This window comes from Erinaceus europaeus, chromosome 1 (genome assembly GCF_950295315.1).
Source record: "Erinaceus europaeus chromosome 1, mEriEur2.1, whole genome shotgun sequence".
Taxonomy (NCBI): Eukaryota; Metazoa; Chordata; class Mammalia; order Eulipotyphla; family Erinaceidae; genus Erinaceus; species Erinaceus europaeus.
This window is the reverse complement of record NC_080162.1, coordinates 157,329,517-157,355,678: the sequence shown is the minus strand read 5'-3', so window position 1 is coordinate 157,355,678 and position 26,162 is coordinate 157,329,517. Positions and strand designations below refer to the sequence as shown.

General features: G+C 38.8%; 1 protein-coding gene across 1 annotated transcript in view; it reads right to left on the bottom strand.

The window, feature by feature from the left end:
* SPIDR (scaffold protein involved in DNA repair) overlaps positions 1-26,162 on the bottom strand; it is a 302,493-nt gene that overhangs the window by 261,866 nt on the left and 14,465 nt on the right. The window contains exon 3 of the mRNA XM_016190741.2: positions 12,533-12,740. Within this exon, the coding sequence (XP_016046227.2) occupies positions 12,533-12,740 (208 nt within the window). The remainder of the gene's footprint in view (positions 1-12,532; positions 12,741-26,162) is intronic.

Below are 26,162 nucleotides of genomic sequence, written 5' to 3'. Positions count from 1 at the left end.
AGAGGTCACCAAAAGCAGCAAGGACTTTAATCCCGGACTGTACATTTTCAGACTATGTGAACGAAGCTGCTCACCATTTAAACATTTGACGTCATCCTCCAGCTGCAACACGCTGCCTGTCACATGGAATGTTTGGAATTTCCTCTTGTAAGAGCTGGAGAGCTTCAAGTCCAAACCTTCTATTTTAGTGGAATGACACATTTATTAGATCTAAGGTTCTAGGACAAGTCCCCCTTGAATTATTAAATTGGGGCAGTCTTGCCCAATCAAATACTTAGCCCACACACTAAGACAAATTAAATGTGGGGTCTAGATGCATTTAAGCAATTCTGTGAACACAGTTCGATAACATTTTAAAGTAATTCCAACTCTTCTACTTTGGATATTAAATCCACCATGTCTGTTAGTTATTTACCTCTGAATCTTCAGTGCCTAGTCAAGTGTCTGATGCCAAGTCTCTCTCACACAGTGAATGAATGCATTCTGATTTATTAGATATATCCAGAACAGGAAGATACTGGCAAAACCACTTGGGACTTGTGGTCAAACTTACAGAGCACAGAAATTCTACTTAGTAGTAAAGATAGCATGTGGCCTTCTGGCAACTTTTCTTCATCCAAAGTTGAAGGAATTTCTTTATTTATATATTTATTGCTACTACGGCTATCACTGGAATTTGTGCTACCTAGCGAGGTGTATCCCAGGTTGCTATAGGAACTTCTCACAGCATTTCATGCCAGGCTGTAAGACAGAAGTCTCGTGTATGCTATTTAACCTGATGGGCCTCAAGGTGTTTGTCTATTTGACAGAATGCATGTGCTATGTGGGGTATCCTTCCCCGCCTCAGGGTTAATGATGGTTCAATGCCAATATGACTTCACAGCTCCTGGTAGCCTCTTTCCCCTTCCTTCCTCTCTTTCATCTTCTCTTTCTCTCTCTCTCTCTCTTTCTTTCTTTTAGATAGTGAGAGATGGGGGTGGAGTGGAGGAGAGACACTGCAGCACTTTTCGACCACTCTAAAGCTTCCCCACTGCAGGTGCTCCCGGGAAGTAACTGGGGGCTCAAAACCAGGTCTTTGCGCATAATAACATGTTCACTCTATCAAGTGAGCTGCCTCCAAGGCCCCTAAGTGGGAATATTTTTAAGAAGAGATGCACTGGGGGTCAGGTAGTAGTGAACTGGGTTAAGCTCACATAGTGTGAAACGTCAGGATCCCAGTTTGAGTCCCTGGAACCCCACCTGCAGGGGGGGTCACTTCACAAGTGGTGAAGCAGGTCTGCAGGTATCTTTCTTTCCCTCTCTCTATCTCCCCCTCCTCTCTCAATTTCTTTCTGTCCTATCCAACAACAACAGCAGCAACAACAATGGAAAAACATGGCCACCAGGACCAGTAGATTCACAATGCAGGCACTGAGTCCCAGTGATAACCCTGGAGGGGAAGAAAAAAAAAAAAAAAAAAGAGATGCACTAATAGAGCAAAGTATTGGCTCCTGTCATACCCTCTTATACCCTCTTTGTCCAGCTCACAGGCCAGCACCTTGTGATCAGGAACTCAGAGACTGTGCTCACTAATATCCTGCCTCAGAAGGCCTCAGAAAAGGAGTAACAATAACAAAAAGTTGAAACAGTGAAACTTTGTCAAACACTTACTTTTGTGATAAAGGGTCCATGTGGACCAAATGGGAGGCTGCATAGAAATGACGCATTTTGCTGATTCAATAGTGTTTAATATTTAACTGTAAGTTTATTCAACTATAATGCTTTTAATGAGGCTTCAGAGCTAGATCAGAACTGGCTTGTGACTCTGACAAGCAGCTGTTTGTATTGTTACATCAAAATAATTTATTTTACAAGTTCATAATGCCTAGCTTCTCTGAAGTAAACAAACTGCTCCAGCTAAGAAAAGTGATAATCTCCTCTGGTCTTAGGCAGTCACACTCTTTCAGAAAACAGGTCAACAGACTCTTTAACTTCTAGGACCTGACTGAGACCACTCGACATGGTGATCTCAGGAGGCAGTACATTACTTGGTCCTTTGCTACCTAGAATCTGCTGCAAAATTGCCTTTACAATTTTCAATACAATGATAATTTATGTGATTTTCCTGAATTTTATGTGATTTTCCTATTTAATCACTGTATTAAGATGAGCCCTATGCAGAGTTATGCTTTCTTTCTTTCTTTTTTAAATTTTTTATTTATAAAAAGGAAATATTGGTGTTTCGGGAGGTGGTGCAGTGGATAAAGCATTGGGCTCTCAACCATGAGGTCCTGAGTTCAGTCCCCGGTAGCACACGTACCAGAGTGATGTCTGGTTCTTTCTTTCTCTCCTCCTATCTTTCTAATAAATAAAATGTTAAAAAAAAAAAAAAAAAAAAAGGAAACACTGACAAGACCATAGGATAAGAGAGGTACAACTTTGCACAGTTCCCACCACCAGAACTCTATATCCCATCCCCTCCCCTGATAGCTTTCCTATTCTTTATCCCTCTGGGAGAGTATGGACCCAGGGTCATTGTGGGATGCAGAAGGTGGAAGGTCTGGCTTCTGTAATTGCTTCCCTGCTGAACCTGGGCGTTGACTGGTTGAGCCATACTCCCAGCCTGTCTCTCTCTTTCCCTAGTGGGGAAGGGCTTTGAGGAAGCAGAGCTCCAGGACACATTGGTGGGGTTGTCTGTCCAGGGAAGTCTGGTTGGCATCATGGTAGCATCTGGAACCTGGTGGTTGACAAGAGAGTTAACATACAAAGCCAAACAAATTATTAACCAATCATGTACCTAATGGCTGGAATAGTGCAGATGAAGAGTTGGGGGGGGGGGGTCCCTCCATTTTGTAAATAGCTAGTAAGCATATTTTAGTTAAATTCCAAAGGGCCTGTGGCTATACTAGTTTTTTTTTTCTTTTTCTTTTTGCCCCTGAGCCTGAAATCTGATATGCAGGTGGGTTCAAGTTATTGTCTGGGGAGATGATATCATGGCTGGAAAAAGGACCAGAAAGCTAGATCGGGGAAGAGAGTAGCTCCCTAATATGGGAAAGGGGTATAAATATTGTTGACTATACAGTTACACTTTCTATAGTGTCACAAAGAAATAGAATTGGAAACAGCTGGCTCACAATGGAACTTTCTCAGGAAAAAAAAACCTCACTGGGATCTGGGATGTAATCTTTTCACATTACTGACTTCAGTTTGTTAATATTAGTATTTTGTTGAGGATATCTACATCAGTGTTCATAAGCAACATATTTGTCTTGGTCTAGCTTTAACATTAAATGCTTTGTGTTGTTCCTTGACCCCTAGATTTTTTTTTAGATTTTTTAAATATTTATTTATTTATTCCCTTTTGTTGCCCTTGTTGTTGTAGTTATTATTGTTGTTGTTATTGATGCCATTGTTGTTGGATAGGACAGAGAGAAATGGAGAGAGGAGGGGAAGACAGAGAAAGGGAGAGAAAGACACCTGCACACCTGCTCCACTGCTTGTGAAGTGACCCCTGACCCCCGCAGGTGGGGAGCTGGGGGCTCGAACCAGGATCCTTAAGCCGGTCCTTGCACTTTGTGCCATGTGTGCTTAACCCACTGCACTACTGCCTGACTCCCTATACAACTTTCTTATGGCCTTTTATTTCTGTAAAATCAATTATTATATATATATTTTTTAATATATTTATTTATCTTCCCTTTTGTTGCTCTTGTTGTTGTAGCCTTGTTGTGGTTATTATTGTTGTTGTTGATATCGTTCGTTGTTGGATAGGACAGAAAGAAATGGAGAGAAGAGGGGAAGACAGAGAGGGGGAAAGAAAGACAGACACCTGCAGACCTGCTTCACTGCCCATGAAGTAACTCCCATGCAGGTGGGGAGCCAGGGGCTCGAACCGGGATCCTTACACCGGTCCTTGCGCTTTGTGCCACATGCGCTTAACCCACTGTGCTACCGTCCAACTCCCTATCAATAATTATATTTAAAAAAATAATTATTATACCTTCTTTTTATGGTTGTTAATAATTCCAGTTTTCTTTTATTCTTGGTCATCCTAGTCAAAGATATGTCAATCTCACTGATCTTTTTCCAAAAAGCCAACATATGGTTTAACTAATGTTCTCTGTTGTTTTTCTATCCCTTATTTACATTTGCTCTAATCTTTAATTTCCATCTTCCTACTGGTACTGCATTCTTTTTACTTTCTTTCTAAAGCAGCTCCTACTTCACAGCCGTGCCTCCAGAAGTGGGAACTTGTTAAATGTGATGCTGTGGTCTTTGTTCTCTATTTCTGCACACTTTCTCTTACTCTCTTCTCTCTCTGAAGTAAGAATGAAAACAACTGGCTTCAGTAAGTCACTTAATGGTGATATTCTGTGAAACTCTGGGCTCACTCTCTAGCATTGCATCACAAAGATTAAAAGTTAAATATACTACCCAGCTACAAGAAATGATGACATATTTTTCTATGTTACAACATGGACAGACTGGAGAAAATCATGTCAAGTAAAACAAGCCAAAAGAAGAAAGACAAATTACTAATCCCCCCCAATAAAGAAAAAAATGACAAATAAGAGATGATCTCACTCATAAACAGGATCTAAAAAACAAAGCCAAGGGTAATATAGGGAGTAACCTCAATGGGCTGTGATCTATCATACTCAATTTAGAGACTTAGAAGGAAAGAAAGGAGCATAAAGGAGAGACTGGGAACATTAAGTCCCTGTAGTAGAACAAGATGAGTCTGTTAGAGGGTGAGATGTATTGACATCTACCTTGGGAAATGTGGAAATGTATTCTTTCATTCAACCCTGTAAGTCAACATTCCCTCAGTCAATGATGCTGAAGTTGGAGAAAATTGCTAAACTATGAATCATTCTTAAACATGTCAAAATATGTTTAAATACATATTAGAATTACACAAATGTAAATTAAACTGATAAGTGCAACTGTTTCTATATTAAAGAGCACTGGAAATTAGTGTCAATGACTGCTTTAAAGAATTGGAACCAGGAGGCCAGGGGTGGTGCACACCTAGTTGAATGGACATGTTACCATGAACAAGGACCCTGGTTCAAGACCATCTGTAAGAGGAAGCTGCATGAGTAGTGAAGCAGTGATACAAGCATTTCTTTTCTCTCTCCTTTTCTATCTCTTCTCAATTTCTCTCTGTATTTTTTAAAATTATTTTATTAGTAATTTAATATTGATTGATAAGACTGTAAGATAATAGGGGTATAATTCCATATAGTTCCCACTACCAGAGTTCTGTGTCCCATCATCTTCCATTGGAAACTTGCCTATTATTTACCCCTCTCAGGGTATAGACCAAAATATGGGTTGCTGTAGGTGGGAGTTCTGACTTCTGTAATTGCTTCTCTACTGAATATGGGTGTTGGCAGGTCAATCCATACACTCAGCCTGTTTTTATCTTGCCCTAGTGGGGTAGGACGCTTGTGTCTCCATATTATTAAATGAAATAAATAAATACTTAAAAAGTAAAAGATGGGAATTGAATATGTGGGGGAACCAGTACAGTAAGAAGGAGATTCATTGTATATCCTTTGATAAATTTTTGGATTCTATACCATATATATAATTTAAATATAATATAATTAAATACTTTTAAAATAAAAAGGAAGGGGAGAAAACCCTGTACTAGAGGTTGAGGAACTATGATATTACCAGAATCTACATAATGATTCTAAGAATTTAACTTTACTGGATTATTGAAAGAAAATATAAAAAAAAAATGAGATCAATGTCCACTAATATCCCTAGAATTAGTTCTGGCAAGAGCTGCTCAATTTTCTGGTAAAATTATTATATACACCCACTGGTGACTATCATAATTTTCACATGAAGTTCACTTACGGAACTGAAAAGTTAAGAATGCCACTGTCAAGGACTGAGAGAGATTCCAAAATTAGGGGTCATGTTTCAGAAGTCCCCACTAATGTCAGAGACTAGGGAAAGAAACATGGAATCAAAATTTCAAGTTTTAAAATCACTTCCCTTAGTAAAAGCCATGCAAGGAGAAGCAAGCAAGAGGATTTATCCTTGGGACAGAGGACGCAAAGGAAGTTCAGAGAATAATGTTTTTGTAACTGAAGTGCAGAAATAGAATCCCATGAGTGGTGACTCTAAGAAGAATGTCTATACTAGTGATTCAGCCAAGAGGAGAAGCCTCAACAGGAAAGTCTCAGTTCATGCCAAAGAGGACAGCCTATGGCATGCACGCTTCTTTCTGTATCACTAACACACAATCAAAGTCTCATATCTCTGGATATAAAATTTCTTCAAGAAGACAAAGCAGGAGTCTGAAATCATAATTAAGTTCCTGTTGTACAGACGGTGGATGATAGAAAACCAGCTTCCTGAGAGCCAGCCGAACCATTATACCCTGCCTGTCAACAGTTTATAGTACAACCCAGCATCATACTGTTAAAAGTCCCACATCAGGACTAGGGAGACAGCATGATGATTATGCAAACAGACTCTTATGCTTGAGGCTCTAGGTCCCAGACTCAATCCCACACATCATCATAAACCAGTGTTAAGCAGTAGTCCAGGGGGACCCAATCCCACATGAGTCCTATTATCCATCTGACAGGAAGGCCCTTCCTTGTGATGGAATGGTTTCTAGAGGTCCTGATCTTAGATTATGGTTGCTGCAAGAGGAACCTCAGTGTTAGAATACAATAGCCCAGAAGACTCAGCCCATGAGTCCTCAGGGGAAAAAAAAAAAAAAAAAACTTTCACAAGTTCATTTGCTGGAAAGAAGTCCTCCTTCTTTAAGAAGCCTGAAACCACTGAGCATTCTTACAACCTCTATCTTCTAATGAGGCTCTTGGGAACTGTACAAATAGATGCTAAAAGGACAGCACTACTATGAAGAGCAGAACTGGTGGTATCACAGTGCCCTTAAAAGATACCTCACCAGGGCTGGGAAGATAGCATAATGAGTACGCAAAAAGACTTTGAAGTAAGAGGTAGCAAAGGTTTTAGGTTCAATCCCTAGTACCACTATAACTCAGAGCTGAGCTGTGCTCAATGTAACAGGAGAAAAAAAAAAAAAAGGCACGTCACCCTTTGCTATAACTGGAGCCTCAGGGATCTGATTTCAGATCTAAACAAATCTGACATGATCAGGGTATATGCCCCAGAGCTCCAGTTTATAAGACTGATATAAACTTGCCTTTATCATTCATATATGCAAATATCCTCACAAGATAAGTTCATTGGCACTGCCAGTCTCAACCATGTACACGATCTGGCACACAAAAAGTTTCATTTAAAAATACCAAAGATTATTTTCAAAACTGAATTGCAGATGAGTGAGACCCAGCTAACAGCAGGATTCAGTGTGCTTCAGATGGGAGGCTAATCTTTTCAGAACAGCAGAAGAATAAAAGTAAGAGTGCCCTTAACATGATTCAACAGTCTTAATTCACAGCTTTCTTAATACTTTCTTAAACTGATGTGCCATACATTCTGTGGCATTGGTGAGAGCTCTCCTGGGAATTACTAAACACATCTTCCAGCAATGTTCATAGAAATTCAGCCTTAGCATCTGTAAGCAAAACAAATGCTTCCTCTACCCATTCTAGAGGAGTTACATAGCTTAATCCAGACAGGCCTCCCTCCTTGAGAAGACTTACTGTGAAGGTTTGTACTGCAGGTTGGAAGCATTCAGGGTATGCCTGCGAACACTGGCTGTAACTGACACGGTCTGTGTATGATAAAGCAAGCATCCTGATCCTACCTACTTAATTCATCCTGTGTTAATACCTAAACTATTAAATTTACCTGGAAATATATGTTTTTCCTTCCTTAAAATATTTAATTAAAAATAAATTCCTTGTCATATTATTGAAAAAATAGCTCACTGAGAGAGTGTGCTGTTTCACCATGCACATAACCTAGGTTTAAGCCCAGCCCCCATTGCATTGAAGGAAGCTTTAGTACTGCAGTCTACCTCCCTCTCCCTCCCTCTCACCTCTCTCTCTTGCCTTCTCCTCTCCCTCACTCTCTCCCCCTTTCTTTTTTTTTTTAATATTTATTTTATTTATTTATTCCCTTTTGTTGTCCTTGTTGTTTTATTGCTGTAGTTATCATTGCTGTCATTGTTGTTGGATAGGACAGAGAGAAATGGAGAGAGGAGGGGAAGACAGAGAGGGGGAGAGAAAGACAGACACCTGCAGACCTGCTTCACCGCCTGTGAAGTGACTTCCCTGCAGGTGGGGAGCCGGGGCTCGAACTGGGATCCTTACGCTGGTCCTTGTGCTTTGTGCCACCTGCGCTTAACCTGCTGCGCTACCGCCTGACTCCCTCTCTCCCCCTTTCTCTCTCACCCTCTCCCTCCCCTCTTCTCTCTCTCTCTTTCTTCCTTCCTCCCTCTCTGTCTCCATCTAAAATAAATGAATATTTTAAAATTATATAAAAAAGAATCGACATTATGCTCATAGTTTGAAAGAATTAACATTGTCAAAATGACCATCCTACTCAAAGCAATTCAAAGATTCAACACAATCTTTATCAAAAATCCAACGGCATTCTTCAATAACCATTATTAAGGTTTGTATAATGCCACAAAATACTCTGAACAGTCAAAGCAGTTCTTAGAAAAAAGAATGCAGGCATCATGCTCCCTGACTTCAAACTACACTATATAACTATACAGTAGTCAAACCAGTATGCTGGTGGGAGAGAAGATGACAAACAGATCAATGGAATAGAACTAAAAGCCCAGAAGTAATTCAATGCACGTGTGGACAGTTATTTTTTAACAAAGGAATCAACAGAGAAAGGACAGTTTCTTCAATAAATGGTGTTACACTAAAAAGATAACCACATGAGAAAGAATAAAGCTGGATTACTAGTTCAGACCATGCACAAACATTTACCCAAGATGGAATAAAGACATGGATGTTAGACCTAAAACCATAGAACATATGGAAAAAAAAAACAACCTGGCAACAAAAACCACATTAGTTTCAGTGATGTCTTTTGGATTCGGCTCCAACATAAAGGAAACTAAAGCAAAAAATAGACAGCTGGAACTATATCAAACTAAAAACTTTCTGTATAGCAAAAGAAACTAATGGTGAAATGATAATACTTCCTACTAAAAGAGAAAAATACTTTCACACCAAATTATCTGACACAGGGCAAATATGCATGTAAAGGACACACAAAGCTTGGGGTGAATGAAGGCACACTTGATTAAATACATGTTACCATACATCACGCCTTCAGGCCCCACCTGTAGAGGATAAGCTTCACAAGTGGTGAAGCAGTGCTGTGTCTCTCTTCCTCTCTCCCTATCTACCCCTTACCCTTTCAATTTATCTCTGGGGAGTCAGGTGGTAGCACTGTGGGTTAAGCGCACATGGCGCAAAGCGTAAGGACCAGGATAAGGATCCCGGTTCAAGCCCCTGGCTCCCCACCTGCAGGGGAGTTGTTTCACAGGCAGTGAAGCAGGTCTGCAGGTGTCTATCTTTTTCTTCTCCTCTCTGTCTGCCCCTCCTCTCTCCATTTCTCTCTGTCCTACCCAACGACGACATCAATAACTACAACAATAATAACTACAACAATAAAAAAACAATAAGGGCAACAAAAGGGAAAACAAATAAATATATAAAAAATGAATAAATAAAATTTAAAAAAATTTATCTCTGCTCTATCAAATACAAGAAAAATAAAGCAAAAATGTTTAAAGATTTTTTATTTAAAAAAAATTCATTTTGCATTCATTAAAAAAAAAAATTCATTCATTTTGCACAATTCTTGAACTGATGTCAGCACCCAAGTGGCTCTGAATTTTAAGTCTGGGACGACATCTTTTATTTTTACAAAATGTTAGCAAAAATGTTTAAAGATTTTTTTATTTAAAAAAATTTCATTTTGCATTCATTTTTGCAAAAAAAATAATTCATTCATTTTGCACAATTCTTGAACTGATGTCAGCACACAAGTGGTTCTGAATTTTAAGTCTGGGACGACATCTTTTATTTTTACATGAATCTCTAAACAATTCTGTGAGCAAGTTTGTAGCTGCTGGATTATGTCTGTCTTTAAAGCAAGTTCAGTAAACCGCAACTATGGCAAAGGATACCCAATGTTATGCTTGGAACATTCAGTACGTACTAGTTCTGAGGCTAGGAGTGGGATAAGTAAGTGTGGCCACTTAATGCTGATTGTTGGCACGGAAGACTTCTCCATCCTATCTTAGTAAAAAAGAAATTGCACTTGACATGGTAGCAAACATTCCGAATTATAAAGCTGTTTGCAATTTAGTAGACTATATACATATTTTTTTTTCCTTTCTTGTACTGGGCAATATAAAATTAGGTCTGTCTTTCCCCTTGAAAGAGGTCTTCCATGTTTTAAGGAAAAGTCTTGCAATACTGCATATATTTTTGGGACACAGATTTCTGAGTTTTCGTTTCTGGGGGGAGGGACTTAGGAATTTCCTGTTTGAAACAGTTTTACACTTTCTAATGTATAGTACTTGAAGTTTTTACTAGATAATTACTTTAGAGTTTTAAAGCCTTTATTTAAACTACTTTAACTAAGTGGTTTATTGTCAGTGTTGGTTTTTTTTTTCCTTCCCATTTTTTTTTAAACTATATGTATTTAATTTGCAATCCAGAATATTGCCCTGCTGCCCAAACTGTTCTGGCACCAAAAGTAATGACAAATGTTAAGTGTAATAGAAAATTAGAGCAAAGAGCCATTCAGCTTCAGTCTTTACATTCCACAAATGAAACATGAAAACATCATACGGAGAAGTTTACATGGTGATTGTTCACCTGCAGTACTGTGGACTTAAAACATTTTGTCCCCTTTTCAGTGAAACAGAGTGAAAAATATTCATCTCCAATTACTGTTATTTGCTTATATAGATATAAATTTTTTTGATGGTAACATTCTATCCTTATGACACTATTGCAACCAAATCAGCTTTACCATCTTGGCTTTAGTAGGTATAGAAGACAATGGATTACCATCTTTATTGCTGTAATGTGTTAAGCATTATATGCTAGTAGAATCTAGTTTAATTGTTTCAGGTGGAAAGTATTCTTTGAGTTTCCATTTTGAATGTGTTTGGACTAAATGAACAATAAACTACTGATGTCTGCAGCAAAAAAAAATAAATAAAAATAACCCATAAAACTCAAAAGAACAACAAAAAATAACCCCATCAAAAATGGAAGAATTGAAAAGATGTTTCATCAAAGAAAATATACAGGTGGTAATGGCACATGAAAAAAATAAATGATCAGCATCACTGACTAGCAGGAAAAACAAATGAAAATTTCAATACCCTATGATCTCATACCTGTAAGAGTAATCTATACCACAAAGACTAGAAAAAGTAAGTTTCAGAGAAAAAGAAACCCTCCTACATTGTTGGTGGGGTGAAAACTGGCTCAACCTCTTTAAAATCAGTATGGAGTGTTCCCAAGATATTAAAAAAAAAAAAAAACAGACTTAACAAATGATAGCCATTCCACTAAAAGTACACATAACTACTGTATGGTTGTTTTTATAGAAAAGTCTGAAACACTCATAGAAATCTACTACAGAAGTCAGGATCATTGTAGCCTGGGGTGGGCAGGAGGGAAAGGAAAGGGAAGGGGATGAGCTGTTGCCAGGTAGAGAATACAAACTGCTTCTTAAAAGGGAGAGGAGTTAGGTATTCACTTCATTAATAGTCACAGAAATGTATAGTTAAGATCTATGCATCTTAAACTTAGGATCTGTATGTTACACTGCTCAATAAACAACATTGCAAAAATAAAATACAATGCAAGTTGTCCACTAATCCCTTTTATTAGTGAAAGAGTTTAATAGAGACTAATGACTCCTTGTTATGGACATAATGAAAGGATCCTTCTTTGGGAAGGCAATTTAACTCAAAGATCTGCCAGTCAGCTTTAACCTAAGACTCTAACACATGAACACAACCTTTAAAAACTCCCAGCAAAATTAACAGTTCTTAAAACAAGACTACTAGAACTTTCCCTCAAAAGTAAAATATCATTCTTTTTGTTGTAGAAACTAATATTCTATGGAAAAAGAAAGCAAATATGGCACCCTTTGAAATCATTTCTGATCCACTAATGATCATATAAACTCCTGGAGATCAAACTCTACCTCCATTCATGCTTTTTATCCCCCACAAAGTGATTAGCAAAGAAACTAATAAGTACTGCCCCACTGTTACCTTATGCATCTTACTAAAATTAAATTTCTAAGAAGGACAAAAACCACATCAACCAGATCTTTATAATACACCACTTAGGCAGGAATCTTGTTATCATCTCCTTGCCTGCCCTCCCACCCTTAATTATCAAAATACGCTGCCAGTTGATACAAACAAGCCATTGAATAGCATTCAGTGTTTCTGCTACATAAAATCTATGTCAAATCCTGGCTTCCTTCCCCTAGCATTTCTTTTTAATAAAGTGACAAAAATGTTCTTGATAAAAAGTGTCTTTGGAGACAAACTTTCTGTTGGTGACTGCTGAAAGCAGTGCTGTACACTCACCAGGGAGGGTAGATGTGGATGATATCTTGAAGGTGAGCCTTGAGGTGGCCTGCTGTCTCCTTAGTGAACAGAACCTTCATACTGGGAGCCTCACCTTGACAAGGGTTGTGAGCCTGTGGCCCCTCTAGCTGCTCACACATGGCAACTTGGAGACTGCATTCCTCCTGCAGCTCTAGAATTTTCACAATTAGCATACCCGATTTTCTACCTAGGAGGTAAAGAAAAGTAAAAAAGTTGAAATGAAATCTAAATAAATATGGTGTCCAAATATGTGTACACACATACACCACCCTGTTCATATAGCTTTCCTCACCTGGAGAAAAAGTCTAAACACTCTGCAAAGTAAAATGACACACTGTAGTAGACAAACTATAACATTTAAAATCAAGTAGCCCAACAACAGATCAGTGGATAGAGACACTGTGGAATGATATATTCAATAGATTACAACTTTAAAAAGATGAGATTTATCCTTTGAGACAAACAAATTGAACTGCAGATGATTATCCTTAGTGAATTAAAGAAGTGAAAGACAACTACTGGATAGTCTTACTCATATATGGGATCTAAACTGACAATAGCAATGATCCTGGGAGGTCAGAGAAGGTGACTGACCTGTTTTTTGGATTTTGCAAGAATTGCATGGGGGGTGGTGGTGAACAGAACTTTGGTGGGGGTATGGTGACTCACACCATATCTGGGTGTGAAATTATAGCTCTGAAATCCTATAAAAAGTTGACATTATGCATAGTCTATAACCTCAAAATCATATATATATATATATACACATACATACATATATATATATATATATATATATATATATATATATATATATATATCCAGAAACCCTGTCATGTGCATCAGGAAACAAAAGCAATAATGTATTGGTAAGTACTGTTTCTTCCTTTCTCTTTATGTTTTAGGTAGAGAAAGAGAGGCAGAGAGAAGATGAAAGAGACCAAAACACCAAAGCTCCCTTCAATGTGGTGGAAGCCAAGCTCAAGCATGGCAAAGCAGCACACCATCCAAGTGAGTTATTTCATGGGCCTATCAGTATTGACTCTAAGAGTAGAAAATTAGACCCAGCAAAAATGATAGCTGTGCTCCTACAACACAGCAGTCAGTGGTAGTTAGCATAAATGAACCAGGTCTATATGTATCACCCAGCAAGACAGAATAAATAAGGTATGGCTTCATTAGTGTTATTTTTAGATATAGAAAATAGTTATATAAAATATACATATATATGTCATTATCGAGGTTTCACTACGACACCAGGTCAGGTGGGAGCGGGAGGGGTTGTGGGGAAGTTCACTGAGATAGTGTACGCTTTGCCATATGAGAGACCCAGGTTCAAGCCCAGCTTCCACTGCATTGTGGTAGTGTCTCTTACACCCCAATATCTTTGCCTTTTCTCTCTGGATAAACTTGTCCCAGCACAGTGAAGTCACAGAAAGGAATAAAAATAAATAAAAATAAATAGGAGATAGAGGAGGAAAGAAGGAAGGGGAAGAGGGGAAGGAGAAGGAATGGGGGTAGAGAAGGTTTTCCAACAGAGCTCACACTTTACCATATACAAGAACATGGGTTTAAGCCCATAGATACCACATGGGAGCACCTGAAAAAGGTAGCTTCACCTGTGGTAGAGCAGTGCTGTGGTATTTCTCCTACTCTGTCTCTCACCTTGTACTCAAGACAAAACAAAAACAAACAAACAAACAAAAAACTACAATACCACTGTAAATGGTGAAATCATACCGACACAAAGCGTAAGCAAAAATCCTGGTGGGTAGGGTAGGGTAGGGTAGGGTAGGGTAGGGTAGGGTAGGGTGGGTAGGTAAGGTAGGGTAGAGGAAAAATACCATAGCACTGAAGATCCTTCCAGTGCTGTGCAGGCAAGGACTTGTACCTGGTCTCATGCATACGCATGTAAATGAATGAGCTATCTTGCAAACCCACAATAAAATATTACAGGGCACAAACATAAATATGAATGAGTTGAACAAAAAAGACACGATGACAGCTGTATTTGAGGAGTGTTACTTGGGAAGGAAGTCCAGGGGATTCTGTATCTGTCATATTGTTTCTATTATGTGAATATGAAAAGTAAAATAAGGCTAGCATGTGCTATTCTCAGCAATAAGTACACGTTTTGTTCTTTTTTTTTTTTAAGATTTTATTCATGAGAAAGATAGGAGGAGAGAGAAAGAGAGAAAACCAGTCAACATTCTGGTACATGTGCTAATGGAGAATGAACTCAGGACTTCATGCTTGAGAGTCCAATTTTTTTTTTAAGATTTTATTTATTTATTCATGAGAAATGATAGGAGAAAGAGAAAGAACCAGACACCACTCTGGTACATGTGCTGCTGGGGACTGGACTTGGAACCTCAAGCTTGAGAGTCCAAAGCCTTATCCACTGCGCCACCTCCCAGACCATGAGAGTCCAATGTTTTATATCCGTTGCACCACCTCACAGACCACACATTTGTGTTTTCCTGTCACTGCATTTTAATTGAAATTAATCAATTAGATCATTAAGACTATGTATCTAGCATAGTGCTTTGTTAATAATAGATCCTGATATGAGTTTATCTTAACCATATTAGCCAGTTGGTTAATAGTAAATAAGAAAAATCAATATCTAAATTGTGCTAAGTTTTGACCTTATAGCTAAATTTCATTTGCATTTTTTTCTTTAGTAGATTTCCACCCAACCCCAAATTTTCCATCCCTTCCTTTGTCTAACTGGTAACAGCATGTGTTCATATGTTAAGCAAGGCCACATCTCCTTTAGAACTCTTTGCTGAACTCAACTATTTATAGAACTCAGTAAATAAAACTCTAGCATTCTTAAGGTAGGAATCCTTGCTACTATTTCTTTTTTTTTTCATTTTTTTAATGATTTTATTTATTCCCTTTTGTTGCCCTTGTTGTTTTATTGTTGTAGTTATTGTTGTTGGATAGGACAGAGAGAAATGGGGAGAGAAGGGGAAAACAGAGAGGGGGAGAGAAAGACAGACACCTCTTGTGAAGCAACTCTCCTGCAGGAGTTGAACCAGGATCTTTATGCCGGTCCTTGCGCTTTGCGCCACCCACTTGCGCTTAACCCACTGCCCTACCACCCAACTCCCCTATTTCTTTTTTTTGAAACTTTTATTTATAAAAAGGAAACACTGACAAAAAAAAGACAGGATAAAAGGGGTACAACTGCATACAATTCCTACCACCAGAACTCCGTATTGCATCCCCTCCTCTGATAGCTTTCCTATTCTTTATCCCTTTGGGAGTATGGACCCAGGGTCATTATGGGGAGCAGTAGGTGAAAGATCTGGCTTCTATAGTTGCTTCCCCGCTGAACATGGGTGTGACAGGTCAATCCATAATCCCAGTCTGTCTCTCTCTTTCCCTAGTGGGGCAGGGCTCTGGGACACATTGGTGGGGTGCCCAGGGAAGTCCGGTTGGCATCATCTTAGCATCTGGAACCTGGTGGCTTAAAAAAAAGAGTTAAGATATAAAGCCAAGGGTTAAGCGCACGTGGTGCAAAGCTCAAGGACCGGCTTTAGGATACCAGTTTGAGACTCTGACTCCCCACCTGCAGGGGGGTTGCTTCACAGGCAGTGAAGCAGGTCTGCAGGTGTCTATCTTTCTCTCCCCCTCTTTGTCTTCCCCTCCTCTCTCCATTTCTATCATATCTAACAATGAAGACATCAATAACAACAATAATAACTACAACAACAATTTAAAAAAGCAAGGGCAACAAAAAGGGAAAATAAATAAATAAATATTTTTTAAAAAAAATATATAAAGCCAAACAAATTGTTGACTAATCATGAGCCTAAAGGCTGGCATAATTCAGATGAAGAGTTGAGGGGTTTCCGTTTTGTAGATAGTAGGCCTATTTTAGTTATATTCCAATGGGCCCATGACTATACTAGTTTTTTTCTCTTTCTGAGCCTGACATCTGATATGCAGGTGGGTCCACGTTATTGTCTGGGGAGATGATGTCATGGCTGCAAAAAGGACCAGAAAGCTGAATCAGGGAAGAGAGTAGCTCCCAAATATGGGAAAGGTATATAAATATTGTTGACTGTAAACCTCATCAATTTGATCTGATCTGGGGCCCATATTCAGTTTAGAAGCTCAGATCTGCAGGGATGCAGAGGTCACATAGGCTTAAGGAAAAAAAGCAGCAGACTGGGGAAAGAATATGAACATTTACAAAGTTGAGCTAGTGGTAGGTGTGTAGAGAGGGGAAGAAGGAACAAAAACAACTGTTAAAGAAAGGTGCAGAGTGATACAACAGTGTTGTTAAAATTTCGGAAGGCTCTTGCCGGCAGGTTAGCTTCACGGTCGGGTAACAGAGACGCAGAGACAATAGCTGGGCAGGGCAGCTGTAATTCTTTATTCAGGAACAACGATTCATAAACTAAGACAAACTAATCACCAAACAGAACTCTGCTGTCTCTTTTCTGGGGTGTGGGGAGGATTCAGGTTCTGGAGCATGATGGCAGAGGAGGACTTAGTGGGGGTTGAATTGTTACGTGGAAAACTGGGAAATGTTAAGCATGTACAACTATTATATTTTACTATCAACTATAAACCATCAATCCTCCATTTTTGTTGCCCTTGTTGTTACTCTAGTTGCCATTATTGTTGTTGTTATTGCTATTGTTGTTGTTGGATAGGACAGAGAGAAATAGAGAGAGGACCCCTCCTGGGGAGAGAAAGAAGCAACCCCCCTGCAGGTGGGGAACTGGGGGCTCGAACCCAGACCCTTGTATGGGTCCTTGTGCTTCATACCATGTGTGCTTAACCTGTTGCACCACCATGCAATGCAGCCCCAGAAGATTAATTCTTAATATTTTAAGAATTTTTTTTTTGCCTCCAGGGTTATTTCTGGGGCTCGGTGCCTGCACTCCTTTGTTGTTTATCGTTGTTGTTGTTGTTATTACTGTCATTGTTGTTGGATAGGACAGAGAGAAATGGAGAGAGGAGGGGAAGATAGAGAGGGGAAGAAGAAGACAGACACCTGCAGACCTGCCTCACCGCCTGTGAAGCAACCCCCCTGTAGGTGGGGAGCTGAGGGCTCAAATCGGGATCCTTCTGCCAGTCCTTGTGCATTGCGCCATGTGTGCTTAGCCTGCGGCACTACCACCCAGCCCCCAATACTTTAAGAATTTTTAAAACTGTCCCTGTACCCAGGGCTCACCTGCAACCCCACAACAGGTTTGCTGCTTCCCTGCCAATTGTTCGTGACAGCTGCCCTGTGACGCTCCAAGGCCACTAGGGCTCCAGCACACCATCACTACTCCAAGCAACCCACAGAGCATACATTCTGGTTCAAGTTCTCTCCTCAGGTGCTAACTACTGTCTCGCACGGCTCTGACTGAAAAGTGGCATAGGCATGGGCCTGCAAGATATATCACTCACCTGGGAGACAGTCTGTCATTCATACAACACTGGTTTGAATGTGGTGTCTTCCACACCAGGGGAATTTTCAGTGCTATGGGTATGGGTATGGATGGGTGGGAGAGGGTGTGTGTGGATGTGGATGTGTGTGTGTGTGTGTGTGTGTGTCTGGAAAAGTCAGCCCAAAAGAGTGAAACTCATCAATGACCAAAACAAATATGTGACATACACTTTCAGTGATCAGCCCCAATCCAACAGTCCAACAGGTGCAGAATTTTATAAAAGGAAAAACATAAACAGATTGCAGCAGACATGTCTGTATCTACTGAGAATTGATTCTTTGGAAGCCTTTTCTGATAAATCCTGACAGTATTCCAATATCTACAAATTGCTCAAGATTTGTAACACCAAATCATAGTATGCTTTACAGTGTTCATTTACTGCACCCTAGGCAGTACTGTGACTAGCCAAAGTCAACATTCGGGATTCAGCATTGGTTACTGCACTGAAAATAGAGGGGGACTTCGCACAGTGACTGATCACAAGACAGAGTGCCACAACTATTAGCATACAACACCAAAGACTTTATACGACTAAGATGGGAGCAGAAAGATTCATCTAGAAAACACACCATATGATCTAGTAATTCCAACCCATTTATATGTCAATAGATTATTTTTTTTAAAAAAAAAGTCTTATTTTGGGCTCGGTGACAGCTCACCCAGTTGAGTATACATGTAATCAAGCACTAGGGCCTGGGTTTAAGTCCCCACCCCCAACCCCCAGGCCCTCACTGCAGGAGGGAAGCTTCACAAATGGTAAAGCAATGCTAAATCTCTCTCTCTCCCTCCCTACCCCCCCCTTCTATCCCAGTTTCTCTCTGTCTCTATGTAATAAATAAGTAAACAAAATGTATATTTAAAAAAAGTTCTTAGCTTAAAATGAAAAAATGTTTAACTTAAAAGGCTAGTCTTTGTCAGATGAATGCATGAATAAATGGTTTATTTTATCATCTACTCAAGTAGCTCTTGTTTTAAAATGACCAAAAGGCCACAAAAAATTCTTGAGTAATGATACAAAAATTAAATATATTTGTGACTACTGGGTTAAATAACTTTTTGAGACATAGACAGCCCAGATCCACTTACATGCACATCAACTCAAATCCCCCTAAGTGGGTCATGTTAATGAACTGATAAATATTTTGAGAATTACATCCATGAATATTATGTAGGAAATACTATACAAGAAATGAATAAAATTATGAGAAAGTATCAAGTGAAACAAGTCAATCTTGGAAGAAAGATAATGAAATCTTCCTCTTCCTGCAGAAGACACAAAAACATCAGTAAGCTTTATTAAAAGAAACACATTTTCAAAATATAAATGTTATACTAATTTTAAGTTGTTTTATTTAAATATCCAAAAATTGGCCACAGAGTAAGACTTCCTTTTGCATTATTACTTGGGAATCTTTTTATATTCACAGAAATCTCAACAGGTTAATCTTGCTTTAAAAATGTAAGTCCTGGTCTGGGCAGTGGTATAACAAGTTGCGTGCACACATTACCACATGTGAAAACTAGGGGTCAAGCTTCACAAGCACTGAAGAATACTGTCTCTTTCTCTTTCCCTCTCTAGCTACCCTTCCCCTCTCAATTTCTCTCTGTCCTATCAAATAAGTATTAAAAAATAATAATAAAATAAAATGTATGCCCTATTTCCTGAATCTGGTACTTTTTCTCTCCTTCGAGCCCAAGCATCAAGAAAGATCTGGGATTTTTTCTTCGCATTTTTATTTTTATCGTTTCCTTTATTTTGTGTAACATTTGTGTTTTCCACATAATACTCTAACCCCCACGTAGGTATTCCTCTTCCATCACATTCCAGGACCTGAACACTCCACCTACCTCCATGCCCCAGAATCCTTTACTTTGGTGTAATACACCAAACACAGTCTAAGTTCTGCTTTGTGTTTTCCTTTCTGTTCTTATTTTTTTAACTTCTGTCTATGAGTAAGATCATCCCGTATTCATCCTTCTCTTTCTGGCTTATCTCACTTAACATGATTCTTTCAAGCTCTATCCAAGATTAGGTGGAGAAGGTGAATTGACCATTTTTAACATCTGAGTAATATTCCATTGTGTATATATACCACAACTTACTCAGTCACTCATCTGTTGTTGGACACCTGGGTTGCTTCCAGGTTTTGACTATTACAAATTGTGCTGCTATGAACATAAGTATACACAGATCTTTTTGGATGGGTGTGTTGGGTTCCTTAGGATATATCCCCATGAGAGGAATTGCAGGGTCATAAGGTAAGTCTATTTCTAGCCTTCTGAGAGTTCTCCAAACTGCTCTCCACAAGGGCTAGGCCAATTTACATTTCTACCAGTTGTGCAGGAGGGTTCCTTTGTCCCCACAACCTCTCCAGCAATTGTTGTTGCTATCGTTTCTGATGTATGACATTCTCACAGGAGTGAAGTGGTATCTCATTATTGTCTTTATTTCCATTTCTCTGACAATCAATGACTTGGAGCATTTATTTCATATGTTGGCCTTTTGGGATCTCTTCTTGGTGAGTATTCTGTCCATATCCTCTCCCCATTTTTGGATGGGGTCATTTTTTTTTTCTGAGTTCTGTAATTTCTTTATATATTTTGGTTACTAGCCTCTTGTCTGATATATGGCATGTAAAGACCTTCTCCTAGTCCATAAGTGATCTCTTTGTTTGGATGGTGGCTTCTTTTACTGTGCAGAAACTTTTTTATTTGACATAGTCCTGTTGGTTTATTTACGGTCTAGTCTCCCTTGCAATTGTATTTGTATCACTGAAGACGCCTAGAAAATTTAGATGAAAAAGAGTTCTGCCAATATTTTCCTCTAGTATCTGATAGTTTCTGGTCTAACATCCAAGTCCTTGATCCATCTGGAATTTATTTTTGTGTTTGGTGAAATGTAGTGGCTCAGTTTCATTCTTCTTCATTTTTCAACCCAATTTACCGAATACCATTTGTTGAAAAGACTCTCCTTTCCCCATTTAATAGTCTGGGCACCTTTATCAAAGACTAGATGTCCATATGTGTGGGGGTTATTTCTGGGCTCTCAATTCTATTCTACTGGTCAGTGTGTCTATTTATGTCCCAGTACCAGGCAGTTTTGGTTACAATGGCCCTATAATACAGTTTGAGATCTGGGAGTGTGATGCCTCCAGTTTTGTTCTTTTTTTCTCAAGATTGTTTTGGCAATTCTAGGTCTTTTCTGGTTCCAGATAAACATTTGTAGCTTTTGTTCTACTCTCCTTAAAAAAAAAATTGGGGGCCAGGCGGTGGTTCCCCTGGTTGAGTATACATGTTACAATGTGCAAGGACCCAGGTTCAAGCCCCCAGTCCCCACCTGCAGGGGGAAAGCTTTACAAGAGGTGAAGCAGTGCTGCAGGTGTCACTCTCTCCCTCTCTATCTTCCCCTTCCCTCTAGATTTCTGACTATCACTATCAATAAAGATTAATAAATTTTTTTAATTGGGTAGGACCTTGATGAAGACTGCATTAAATTTGTATATGGCTCTGGGTAAAAATTCATTTTGATGATGTTAATTCCTCCAATCCACGAACATGGAATATCTTTCTACTTCTTTGTGTCTGTGTCTTTTTCTATTTCCTTGAACAGTGATTAACAATTTTCAATATACAAAATTTTCACTTCTTTTGTTAAGATTTATTCCTAGATATTTTGTTGTTTTGCTATGTTGTTTTCTCAGTACTCATCCACATAAGCTCAATGTAAGATCAATACAACATAGCAAGGATCAGGGATCAACTCAGGGATCTTAAAGTCCATCTGCTCCCAAGCAGCTAGGAACCTCATCCATACAAAAGAGCCTGACGATGGTTAATTGTGGTTATAAGTTTCTTTGCTGTACACACCCCAAATTAATAATCACTTCACATCTGACTTTTTTTGTAGACAAAAATATAGTTCATAACTTTTTCCCTACAAAGTAAATCTTGTATCCAACACCACAAATAGTTTTATTTCAGGTGCCTCTGTTAGTCATTTCTGGGATTTTTTAAAAAATCATCTTTAATTAACTGTCATCATCTCTTAGCTTCTGATTTCTGACAGTTCTGCAGTTTTGTAAAATAAAGGCTTTATGCACTTTCTACATTTTCCTTTCCAGAACCATACAATTTAAATTTCACTGTCAAAATTAATGTTCACAGTACTACAACCTGTGGCAAATTTTTATGCTCTAACTATAATTTGACTTTAAGAGACATAGACATGTATTTTTTTTCAGAGCTTGACTAAAGCATTAGAAATTACACTACTTTTTGAGAGGTTATAACTTTCTGAAATACCAAACAATATTCTGTTCTTGTGAATATTTATGTCTTGCATGCATTACATTATTATTAATGCTTTGTAAATTAATACTTTCTAGGTAAATTTTGTAAGCTGCCATACAATTCATTTCACAGATAATTTAACAAAAAATGCACAAAACTCTGACCAGGAGGCCTATAATACCTAAAAACTAAATTCTGAAGAATTTACCCTATAAACAGCATCATTACTTTTTGTTTAAATTTTATGCTCCCCCATAAAATTTTAAGTCATCTGGCAACGATGAACAGACACATTTCTTAACCACAACTGCTTACTGAACTATAAACAATCATGCTTTCACTTCTTGATTCCACATTTTTTGCCTTTTCACCCAGTTTAAAATACTCTTTGCCAAAAGCCACAATAATGCTAAGCACGAAGCAGAAATCTGAAACCTAACTTGAAAAAAAAAGAAAAAAAAAAGACAATACTGATCAGATAACTGCAATGTTCATTACAAAGTTCCCAGCAAGGAGTAAGAAGCAGAACGGTAGAGTTTAGCAGATCACATCAGTCACCTGGGAGCATAGCTTCATAGTATTTCCACCAAGCATGTTCAACAAGGAAAGCCTGCACTGGTTCTGAAGAAAGTACCAGAATATATTAGAAAAAAAAAAGGGAGGGGGCGGGGGCGGGTGGTGGTGCACCCAGTTAAGTGCACATAGTAGGAAGTACAAGGACCCATGCAAGGATTTGGATGTGAGCCCCTGCTCCCCACCAGCAAGGGGAAGCTTCACAAGTAGCAAATCAGGTCTGCAGGTGTCTAACTCTCTCTCTCCCTCTCTAGCTCTCTGTCCTATCCAATAAAATGGAAAAAAAAAAATCAGCTGCCAGGAGCACTGGATTTGTAGGGCAGGCACTAAGTCCTAGCAATAACCCTGGAGGTAAAAATAAATAAATAGATAGATAAATAAATAAATAAATAAATAAATACAAAAAAATTAATATACTGTGTCCTTTAGGACAAAATGGACATAACTAGAGGTGATAATGCTTAGCGAGATAAGTAAAGAGATGAAAGGCAATTACCAAATGGTGTCACTCATATGTGGAATCTAGAAATCAAATACACATGAACATGAAAAATAAAAAGAAGCAAGCAAACTATTTCTCTACATCCAAGTACTAACCAGGCGGCCTGCTTAGCTCCCAAGATCAGGCGTGTTCAGGGTGGTATGGCTATAGATGCAAACTATTTCTAAGACTTGTGAGAACTATGGTGGTTATCTTTGGGAGATAGGAGGGTGAAGATACAGATATGTGCGCCTAACCCGCTATGCTATCGCCTGGCCCCCAAAGATATAGATATGGTAGTATGGTGTGGAACTATATACTGTAATGTTACAATTTTACAACATACTATTAATAAGAAATATTTTTTAAAGAAGGTGCATGAATAATGGAAGGTTCCATTTAAAAATATATTTTATTGGGGAGATATTGATGTGCAAGACTGTTGCTATCATGGGGGGAAGAGTTTCCACATCTCCCCCATAAGTGTCAGGACATCACATTCTCCACCAACTAAACTTCTTCCTCAACCATAGGCCACTGAGCTCTGACCTTTTTTACCACTCCCCTCCCATTTCCCGCAATTAAAGTCTGTTGTGCTGATGGGGCCGGGTGGTGGCGCACCTGGTTGAGCACACATTACAATGTGCATGGGCCTGGGTTCAAGCCCTTGGTCCCCACCTAAAGGGTGAAAGCTTCCCAAGTGATGAAGCAGTGCTGCAGGTGTCTCTCTTTCTCTCTCTCTCCCTATCTCCTTCTCTCCTCTTGATTTCTGGCTGTCTTTATTCAATAAATATAGTAAAAAATAATAATAATTAAAAATTAAATAAAAATAAAGTCTGTTGTGCTGCAACAAACCATAGCTAATTTAATTTTACCCTCTATTTATCCTGCCTTTGTCTCCCAAGTCCCACCTAAGTGAAATCATTTAGTAATTTGTCCTTCTCCTTCTGGTTTATTTCATTTAACATGATTTCTTCAAGTTCCACCCAAGTTGTAGAAGATTTCATCAGTTCTTACAGATGAACAGTATGCCATTATATATAAATACAACTTCCTTACCCTCTCATTTGTTGCTGGACATTGGGTTGCTTTCCAATTTGCATAATTACAAACAGAGCTGCAATGAACACAGGTGTGTATAAATCTCCAAAGAGATCTTTGTGTTCTTTAGGTAGATAGGAGAGAAATTACATATTTAGCATTTTGAGAATTTTCCAGAAGATTTTCCACTGGAGCTGGGCAAATTTACATTCCTACCAACAAGGATCCTTTTTCCCTACATCTTCACCAGAGCTTATTGCTTTTATCCTTCTTAATAAGTGACATCCTCAGCAGGTGCGTGTTGGTATCTCTTTGTCTTAAGTTGCATTTCTCTGATAATCAGTGACTTTGAACATTTTTTTCATATATCTGTTGCCCATCTGAATATCTTCTTTAGTGAGGATTCTGTTGAGATGCTTTCCTCGGGTTATAATGGAGCTGTTTGGGTTTTTTGTTGTTGATTTTTGTGATCTCTTTGTATATATTTGTTATTAGTTCTTTGTCTGAGGTATAGCATGTAAAAATCGTATCCCATTCAGTAGAATGGATGCCTTTTAATTTTGTTGATAGTTCCTTTCACTGTGCAAAAGCCTTTTAGTCTGATGTAATCTCATAGTTTTATTTTTATTTTTGTTTCCCTTAATATTTGACTGAAGTTTCCAAAGCAAACACTACAGAGTGTCTGTACTAATTTCTTCTATGTATTTTGTGGTTTCTAGTCCAATAATCAAGGCTTTGTTTGACTTTGAGTTAACTTCTGGGATGTAGTAGTCCAGTTTCATCTTTCTGCATGCATGTCACCATCCAATTTTATGATCATTATTTATTTAAAAAATATATTCTCGGGAGTCGGGCGGTAGTGCAGCGGGTTAAGTGCAGGTGGCACAAAGCACAAGGACTGGTGTAAGGATCCCGGTTTGAGCCCCCGGCTCCCCACCTGCAGGGGAGTCACTTCACAGGCGGTGAAGCAAGTCTGCAGGTGTCTTTCTCTCCCTCTCTCTGTCTTCCCCTCCTCTCTCCATTTCTCTGTCCAACAACATCAATAACAATAATAATAACTACAACAATTAAAACAACAAGGGCAACAAAATGGAATAAATAAATAAATAAATGTTTTAAAAAATATTCTCCATTTAATGTTCTACCTCCATTTGTCATAAATTAACCATGGCTATGTATGAGGGCCTATTTCTGGATTTCCTATTTTGTTCATTGACCTGTGTAGTTATTTTTGTTCCAGATGCTGTCCTGGGACAGGAGGTCTGGAGATCCCTGACTACCCTAGAAGACTGCATAGAGCACAGGGCCAGGACAGAAGTCTGAGGAAGACCTATTTAAACTGCACATCAAGGAGGAGTTAGCAAAGATCTAAGGAGACTGAACATGACAGAAGGCAAAGCTAGTGGGAGCTGCCCTGGAGGTATGTGAGCACCTTGTAAAGACATCGATTAGGAATAAGGGTTCCTGGGGCCATGTGGTGGTGCACCTGGTTGAGCACACACGTTATAATGAGCAAGGACCGAGGCTCAGGCCCTAGTCCCCACCTGCAAAAGAAAAGTTTTGTGAGTGGTCAAACATTATTGCAGCTGTTTCTATGTCTCTTCTCTATTGCCTCCTTCCTCTCCATTTTTGGCTGTCTCTATCTAATAAATAAAAACAATAAAAAAATTTAAGAAAAAAAGAATGGGTATTCATACATGTGGTGGGAAAAAAGTAGTATCACACTGGGGATGGGAGGAGATGTGAACATGGACCTCAGGTTACCCTT